Source organism: Platichthys flesus, chromosome 6 (assembly GCF_949316205.1).
Source record: "Platichthys flesus chromosome 6, fPlaFle2.1, whole genome shotgun sequence".
Lineage (NCBI taxonomy): Eukaryota > Metazoa > Chordata > Actinopteri > Pleuronectiformes > Pleuronectidae > Platichthys > Platichthys flesus.
Genome location: NC_084950.1, coordinates 6,728,070 through 6,736,988, shown reverse-complemented (window position 1 = coordinate 6,736,988; position 8,919 = coordinate 6,728,070). Strand labels below are relative to the sequence as shown.

The 8,919-nt window shown below is 45.6% G+C and overlaps 1 protein-coding gene across 1 annotated transcript; it reads left to right on the top strand.

Annotated features, from left to right (window-relative positions):
• Window positions 1-2,032: 2,032 nt before the first annotated feature.
• On the top strand, window positions 2,033-8,915 carry panx2 (pannexin 2). The gene is made up of 5 exons (XM_062389289.1): window positions 2,033-2,627; window positions 3,839-4,953; window positions 5,172-5,307; window positions 5,770-5,955; window positions 6,218-8,915. Exons 1-5 carry the CDS (start codon window positions 2,399-2,401, stop codon window positions 6,535-6,537), a joined length of 1,986 nt encoding a protein of 661 aa, XP_062245273.1. The 5' UTR covers window positions 2,033-2,398; the 3' UTR covers window positions 6,538-8,915.
• The last annotated feature ends 4 nt before the right edge of the window (window positions 8,916-8,919 follow it).

Sequence of the window (8,919 nt, the reverse complement as noted above, 5' to 3'; positions counted from 1 at the left end):
AGACGCCACACTTGACGTTGAGCAGCTATTTCCAGGAGCTATCCGCCGCTCAGGTGCTGAAACGGCGGCTCGTCGCGGTTCCTCCTCCTCCTCCTCCTCCTCATTCTCCTTCTCACCATCCCGCGGACTCGTGAACCTGTTGGAAAGACCGCAGCTGGAAGCGCCCCACAACACATGGAGGATGACATAATGATCTCCTCACCCTGAGGAAAGGTCCCTGCAGTGTTTCCACTTAGGGAAGTCAAAAGTGGGACAACAGAGTTTCCTTTATGCTGTCTTCCTATATCAATGCAAAGCAGTGTGCCTTTACAGCGTTTTTAAAGGGAGATACTCTAGTTAGGTGACGAAAGTGTCTGAGCCATGTGCTCTGAAAGTTCCTTCACCTGCAGCTGTCATCTATGAAAGGATCTGTTCCCTCTATTGTCCCAGACGCTGCCTCACTGTCTGCAACCGGCTCTTTGAAACCGGAACAGACCTGTTGGGAAAACAGCAGCGAGAAGCCTCCTATAACAGTAGCGAGGAACCTCCTATAAGACAAGGATGAGCTCACTGTGATATCATGATCTTCTCACCCTGATGAAACATCGCTGCAACGTTTCGGACAAGTCAAAAGTGAGGGAAATACTGAAGATACTTTGTCCTGTCTTTCTGTGTAGGTTCCCTGAATGTGTGCCAGATGCTGTAGCTAGGTGTTCAAAGTGTGCACTGAAAGTTCCTCTGCCTGCAACTGTCAGCTCATGATGAATGAACAGATGTCTTCCCTCTGTTGTCCCAGACGCTGCCTCTCTGCAGGGGAGACCACAGCGAGAAGCATCCTCTAACACGAGGATGAGCTCACTGTGACAGCATGATCTTCTCACCCTGACTCTGCTGCCTCTTTGTAGTTGGCTCAACTGGATTAGTGGGATGTTGTAGCAGCAAAGGAACGTGGGATTCCCTCTAAACACAAACAGCATTGTCCGAACTCAGGGACATGCAGTAATCCGTCAGACTGGAGCGGTGCAGGTGGCTCACTTCCTGACAGCAGTGCAGCTTCTAATGAGCACTTAAAATATGATGCTGCTCCATTAAATTAAAATCAAGCAAAGCTCTTTTCCCCTTTTGATTATCCTTGAGCCTACTGCTTGAGGTCAGCCTTTTCTCATCATGTGGGTGAGAGTGCTATAAAACCTTCCGGTCTCAAGGTTCCGCTCCCGAGGACATTAAGTGCACACTCTCCCGGCCTGGACTATAAGAGAGCTCAGCTTTGATGGGATTTCATAGATGAGCTGTGTGTGAGTGTGTAATGAGATGAAAGTGAGAGGAGGGAAGAGGGAGTAAGGAGGAGAGAAAGAAGAAGAGGACGAGGAAGGAGAGAGAGAGAGAGGGTGAGGAGGGAGAGAGGGTGAGGGCTGCTGATGTGAAGGGGTGATGTATTTACACTCCTCACTTAAAAGGACATTCACATAACCTTCAAGTGCAACGAGCAAGCTGCAGCCGCTGATCCACCCCCTGCACAGTTTCAGCACAACCATTTGCATTCACGTGCATATGTGTGCTTCACATGAACACACTCGCTCTCACACATGACAAGACGTCCCACCGGGTGCACAGGACGTCCCTGTGAGAACATGCTGTTCCTCAGAGAGGAAGACCACAAGGAGTCCAGAGAACGGCAGGGGACAGTTAGTGTCCAAAACAGACAGATTTGTCAAATCGCAGAATGAAACCGGGCTAGCCTGCTCCCCTGAGACTAAACTTGCCCTTTAGTGTCCTTGCTCCATTAAAAGCAACAAAAAAACTCTGTAGTTACCTCACTTAGAGCCTGTGGGTTAGTCATCCTCTGTAACAACTGCATTATGAAGGACGCTGGATGAGAACACATTCTTAAAGAAGGTGTGAGGCAATATCAATTCATTATTTGCTCATTATCGTAGTATATTCTCAGCCACACTTAAAGCTGTACCTATAATTAGCCACATTTTATCACCCTAACTTGCGGTCTGTCTTTCAGGTATCGACTGGTCTAAGCTTTTCCTGACTGGTGCCCAGGGAACAACTGTTCAGCCAACACTCACTCTCCCTGGGGTTTGCAGGGACGCCTCCTAAACTCAGCTCATTCCTCATCCTGCCACACAGAGCGTGTGGGGACGCAGGCCAGGCACTGAGGAGACGGGGCAGAGCATAGGAGCGCACACAGGAGAGGAGTGTGTGTGTGTGTTGGTGAAGAACACAGAACAGGATGACCCGCTACTTCCCCACACATGTTGACAGGGGCTGAGGTCGGCACACTTTGACGTGTGTGTGTGTGTGTGTGTGTGTGTCAGACTGTGTTGAGGAGTCTGTGATTGCCGCAGGGAGAGTCTGCACTCCCCTCCTGCCCGGAGAGGGGTTGTAGTGTGTGTCCTCTGTGGTCCGGATGCAGAACCTCCTCGATCAGAACTTAGACATGGCCACAGCTCTGCTTGCCGGCGAGAAGCTGAAGGAGCTGATCCTGCCGGGCTCCTGTCAGGATGATAAGGCCGGGGCCCTGGCATGCCTCATGGTGCAGCTCAAGCTGGAGCTGCCCTTTGATCGTGTTGTTACTATAGGGACGGTCATCATCCCCATCCTGCTTGTCACCCTCGTCTTCACCAGGAACTTTGCAGGTAAGACACTTAGCCAGTATGAGGGGGTTCGAAGTATAGCATCAGCCATGAGGTCAGGTTTGGGGATATACACATGAGTTGCAATTCTTTAAAATTGATAAAGAAATTAACAGATGTACACCTCCAGACTCACTGTGTAAAAGATACAGATACGATGTTAGGTGCGTTTGTGTCTTCTGTCCCAGTGTAACAAGGTGATAAGGAAGGGAGGAATAGAGAGACAGAGAGACACAGAGACAGAGTGAGGAAGACGGACTCTGAATATGAAGGCATGGATTGTTGGGAGGGGCGAGAGAAGGGAGTCCGATTGGAAAGACAAGAGGGAAACGATGGATGGGAGGGATGTTAGTTCACTGCTGAGTCAGACTCTGCAGAGCAGCATCTAACCAGCTGGGACCGAGCGTTTAAGCTGAGAGATGTGACCGTTTAGACAACTTCTCTGGTTGTCACTCGTCAAGGATAAATAAAGCCCTGTCAAAATATAACTATTAAAGCACAAGGACAGCAGCCTGCCCTCTGTTACTCTGTGTAGGAATGTCACAGCTGATATCCACTTCATTTCAAGTTCTTTTATTTTGAAATATTGTTATGGTTATAGTTTGTCGTATTGCACTTTGCTGGTAGAAGTGCTGACACCTGTACTTAACAGCCTGAGCTGATATAGATGAACTTGGAGCAGGATAGACGCAGTGCTTTGTGCTGCACAGATGAACCATTCTGGAGGATTCTTATAAATGAAACCAGAACGATACAAGAAACCTCCTCAGAGATGATTGTGAATAGATCTTTGCAAGTTTCATCCCCAGAATGGAACTGTGGTCTCTTATTTAGAAGAGATGTGAAAGTGAGAATTCATAAATGTTTGATTCACATTATGAATCTGTTGTTTGACGTTGAACTGTGTGCTCATACAGATTTACAGTTACAGATGTTTCAGATAAGTTTACTTTTCCTTGCATTAAAATAGTTAAGAGCAAACTGTTAATAAAAATGTAAAACCTTGCTCTAAAGCCGCTGGTTGTTCTTTAACATTATTTATGTAATCTTTGCCAAATACTGTTCATGAGGTTGAACCAAAAAATAAGATCTAGGATATAGCATTGCATCATTCTTCTTTCAGTTTGTCAAATTGAATCCCACCATGATGAAATATAATCATCCAACTTGTTTGAGTGAGTTATACTGATGGTTTCTATCTGCCCTTTCTTCAGAGGAGTCCATATACTGTTACACACCGCACAACTTCACCAGGGACCAGGCACTTTATGCAAGAGGCTACTGCTGGACAGAGCTGAGTGATGCTTTACCTGGTGTGGAGCATCACCTCTGGCCCTCACTCTTTGAGCACAAGTTCCTGCCCTACGCCCTGCTGGCCTTTGCTGGAATCATGTACATCCCTGCTCTGGGCTGGGAGTTCATGGCCTCCACGCGACTCACCTCGGAGCTCAACTTCCTGCTCCAAGAGATCGACAACTGCTACCATCGAGCTGCTGAGGGCCGAGCTCCAAAGATCGAGAAGCAGATCCAGTCCAAGGGACCTGGCATAACGGAGCGAGAGAGGAGGGAGATCATAGAGAACGCAGAGAAGGAGAAGAGCCCGGAGCAGAACCTGTTTGAGAAATACTTAGAGAGACGAGGCCAAAGTAACTTTCTGGCTAAGCTTTACCTGGGTCGCCACCTGGCTATTATCTGCCTCAGTTCTATCCCCATTTCCTACCTGAGCGCCTACTACGCCCGCCAAAGACAGAACGAGTTCACCTGTGCGCTGGGTGAGCCCCCAGACATCAGCAGCTATTTAGAGTTGAGGCTCAGGGTGAACTGTAAGCTTCCTGCTGTTCAGCTGCAGCGCATCATGGCCATTGTGGACATATCTCTGCTCTGCACCATGAACCTCATCATCCTGATCAATTTGCTGCACTTGTTTGTCGTGCGCAAGTCCAACTTTGTGTTTGACAAACTGCATAAAGTTGGGATTAAAACACGGCGACGCTGGCAGAAGTCTCAGTTCTGCGACATCAACATCCTGGCCATGTTTTGCAACGAGAACAGGGACCACATCAAGTCCCTCAACAGGCTGGACTTCATCACCAACGAGAGTGACCTCATGTATGACAACGTGGTCCGGCAGCTCCTGGCTGCGCTTGCACAGTCCAACCACGACGCTACGCCCACAGTGAGGGACTGTGGGATACAAACGATCGATCCCAACATGGATCCCTCCGATCTGGGAGTGGGGGAGATGGCCTGGGAGCCGCTGATCAACAAACGGACTCGCAAGAAGATCAAATGGATCCCATCCTCGAATCCTCTCCCTCAGCCATTCAAGGTACAACGGTTTCCCAACAACAATGTCACAACTCACCATTTTCTCCCTCAGAACCTTCAGTCCTTCTTATTTTCTCTTCCCTTTTTCTTTTATATATCAACTGTAAGAACTAAACAAACATGTGTAGGATTGGAAGGATTTGGCTCAAGTGTGTGCTCTACTGAGTGCTTTTTATTTGCCATTAATCTGTGATATGATGTTTTCTATTCTTTGTAAAGGAACCTGTTACCCTCACACGCTTGGAAAATCACGGCAAGCCTGAAAAACCTAAAACGCTCAGACGAAAGACGGTGGCCGACCACTTCATCGCACCACTTCTGGACAGCAAAGGCACACAGCACCCAGCAACAAAAGGTATACAGCTCTACAAACTGTAAGTGAACATGCCAGAAAAAGAGATTTTAAATTAAAGCTGCGCTAAATTTTGAAATCAGCAATTGCTCAAAAGTCACTTTAATGAACTCTTATAGAATGATCCTTCACTTCTGCTGTCCCCCTCAGATCCCCAGAGATAGTCAGTGTCTTTTAGCTGATTGTTTTGGTTTCATGGCCCAGATATTTACTGTTTTGGTCAATATCTTTCACTTTCTTTAGCATCTTAGCAAGTTGTCAGCTCCGATAAACCCATATAAACAATCTGAGCAGAACCAAACAGAAAGATAGCAAACCATAAGAATACAATATGGTGTTAACAGATAAATGTTGTGTTCACAGCTTGCCTCCAAAATGCAAGAAAATCAGTTAATGCTAATTTTGGAGGGATTATGTTCCTTTTTACTTCCCTATTTTTAAGTGAATCTGATTTTTGACTTGTAGATTTAAGCGCGATGGAGAAAAAGCTGAGTCGCAACTTCTCACTGGACGTCCACCCGTATATGCTGACCATTCGTAAGCCCAAGGTGGAGGCCACAATAGCGGAACCACTTCCCTCAGAGCACAACCTAGACACAGTGTACCTTGAAGGCACACATACCCTTGTTCATGTGTCTGGCGCGATTACAGGTAAATCTAATCTTTACTCGTCTCTTTCTGGTTTCTGGCAGAATTACTCACATTTTTTTAACAAGAAACCATCGGGTCAAACATTGAAGGAATTTCATAGATACCAGACAAGCAGGGCATCACATCTAAACCAAATGTTCCTTGCATAATCCTGCAAATAAGCAATAATAGATACAAGATACTGATATTTATCTTTATTCACCTCCACATTTCTCTCCTCTCGTATCTTTTCCTGTCTTGTTTTCCCTTCTTGACTCTGCAGAAACTAAGGTGTGCTCTCCGGAATTTACCAACCCTTCCTTTTCTACCATGACCCTGCCCACCACTGCATATGTAAATGGCGTGAGCCCCAACCCGCCGTCCAGTGAGGATGCGCTCAGTCCCAAGTCCTCCCCGGCACAAATGGAGCCCCTCACTCAGGCAGTAAACCCAGAGCCTCCGACACCACCCCTGGCCAGAGCGCCCACACACCAGCTGCTCAGCATACACCACACTCTCTTCGAGGAAGACGAGGACGAAGAACACCGTAGAGACAGACTGGCAGGGAGACCGGGGGAGCTAATCGCCGCCGGGGAATGTTAAAGACGGAGAAGAAGGGGAACGCCGACTGTGATTCCTATCTGCACATGACCACCGTGTCAATCCTGTACTCCGATCCAGAGCCCCCCCTGCTCACCTACTCTTACTTCTCACACTTCTGTGATGGGAGGATTGGGCTGACTGATGAGAAAGATAGGGAAGCACTTTTAGATTGTTGAAATACTCAGAGATGAATGATGAATAATGGTTGTGTTTACCAGAGTATTACTGTAAGCACTGATGTCCCATTCGTGTCTCAGGATGACTGTGTATAGCTCATCACCCTCCAATGAAACCAGCAGTGATATACTTTAACAGGGTGCTACAGTGCAGTTTCAAACCACTATTATCAGTGAAGATCGGATGAGCGGCGATGGCAGACAAGCTCAAGACACCTTTGGATTGATGCATATTTGCAGAGAAAAGTACATTCTGGCTTCAGACGAGATGTATTTAAACACCTATGATAACGCTTAGTCCCTTTATCACAATAACCAAGTAGAAAGGTAGCTCACGCAATACACTTGTTGAGATCTGCACAACAATATGCAAAAGATCACAATATATTTGTGGCAATAAGGTTTGCGCTTACAGCATCGTAGTTCGCAGAAAGCTGTACTTGTATAGACACTGTCGGCGACTCAGTAATTCGTGGGATATTTAAAATATGATAAATCACATTCGCTTTGTCGTCGCTGTTTTCACCACTGATTAGGGATCATCATTACTTATCGGTAAATAGGCAGATTTTGTAAAGGAGCAGAATATTCTACAGTGATAGGAGTGGCTGTGTGAGTGACTTATCCGTATTAATGTGGGTAATAGGAGATAGATATCTTTTGAAATCTAGTAGAAAATTAACGTGGGTGTTTTCTTCTTGACGACGTGAATATCCCTTCACCGTGACGACTGGAGCTGGACTCACTGGTTCTGGACTCACTGGTTCTGGACTCTGTGTTCTGCTGGTTTCTCGTGTGAGTGATGTCAAAATGAATGAAGCGGCGAGCTGCTGTTGAATCGTTCCTCACTGGAACTCACAAAGACAAAGATTATGATTGTCAACTGCTGTTTTTTCAGTGCTCCACTGTCTCACATTGTGCTAACACCTGCTTGATCGCCAAAAGAGACTTGTGGAAGAATGACTTGCTAGAATAGTTTGTGATTTGTAGATAAACCAAGCATTTAGGCAATGTCAGCACCTTTCACACCGAGGGGTTGAGTTCACTAGTGCGTGGACAAGGGGATGGGCACCTACCACAACCTCTCCTTATGCATTTACTGCAGCTGCACATATGAACCTCAATTAAAAAGGAAATATCTGAATACTGTAGAACACTTTATCGCTATTGTCACAGGCCTATCTGTGGGATACGTGCAACTACATACATTCTGTATCTCATTGTCTGGGGTATTCAGTAAATACACGCTTTAAGATTTGTAGTGGTAGATGGCTGAGCCAAAAATGATATCTAGATAAAAACAACAATGTATCATTCGATATTGATAATTATCACAATAAATATCACCTATTATAACTAAATAATGAAAGCTAGAGATGACCACAGAACCGGGATGTGGTATGTGTCAGGAAAGAACCCATTACATTTAGCAGATAAAAATCAGTGAGAGGGTGCTTCGCAAAATTTTCGCTGATTTCTCAGAATAATTCATGGCACTATGTCAAACATATTTAGGGGACTGATATTTATGATATCTGAAATTTGGTGCAAATGCAAATAACCATCCTGATCTGGTGAATTGAAGTGGTTTCATAAGGGGACTGTTGGGCCTTGTGGGAGGTATAGTGATAACTTGAATGTAAATAGCACTTTTCAAGAAGCCCAAGGACGCTTTACATGTGTCAGTAGCGACAAAGAGACAAAAGGATGTGGTCTCTCCGACTGTCACAATAAAGGTTGGCTCAGAATCCCTTTGTCAGACTACTCAAGCACACAAAATGCATCCAGAAGCACTTTATAGGACAAGTAGCACCAGTGTGTGAGGGCATGTTGTATATGCTGTAACACGGCACTGCTCTTTTTTCTGTGTAAATCTTCAAATTTAAAGGTCCAGTGTGTAGAATTTAGTGACATCTTGTGGTGAAGTACCGTAAAAAAAAGATGGCGGCCTCCGTCGAGAGGACCCGATGTAGATATCGAGTATTTAAATATAAAACACCCATTCTAGGGTGAAGAAAACAACAATTTGTACTATTTAGGTCAAACACACAATTATTTTATATTCAATTTCTGCCAATAGACCCCTTTAACCTGAGTCTCACACACTGGACCTTTAAGGCTGAGGACAGGGGGAATGTGGGGATGAAAGTCCAGACTCTGACTGTGATGTACAAAATGTGAAAATGCCTGAAATGAAATAAAATTA

Coding starts and splice junctions, on each gene's coding strand:
- panx2 (XM_062389289.1), top strand. CDS start 2,399: ATGCAGAACCTCCTCGATCAGAACTTAGACATGGCCACAGCTCTGCTT. Junction 2,628..3,838: donor CTTCACCAGGAACTTTGCAG/GTAAGACACTTA, acceptor CCCTTTCTTCAG/AGGAGTCCATATACTGTTAC. Junction 5,956..6,217: donor TGTGTCTGGCGCGATTACAG/GTAAATCTAATC, acceptor TTGACTCTGCAG/AAACTAAGGTGTGCTCTCCG.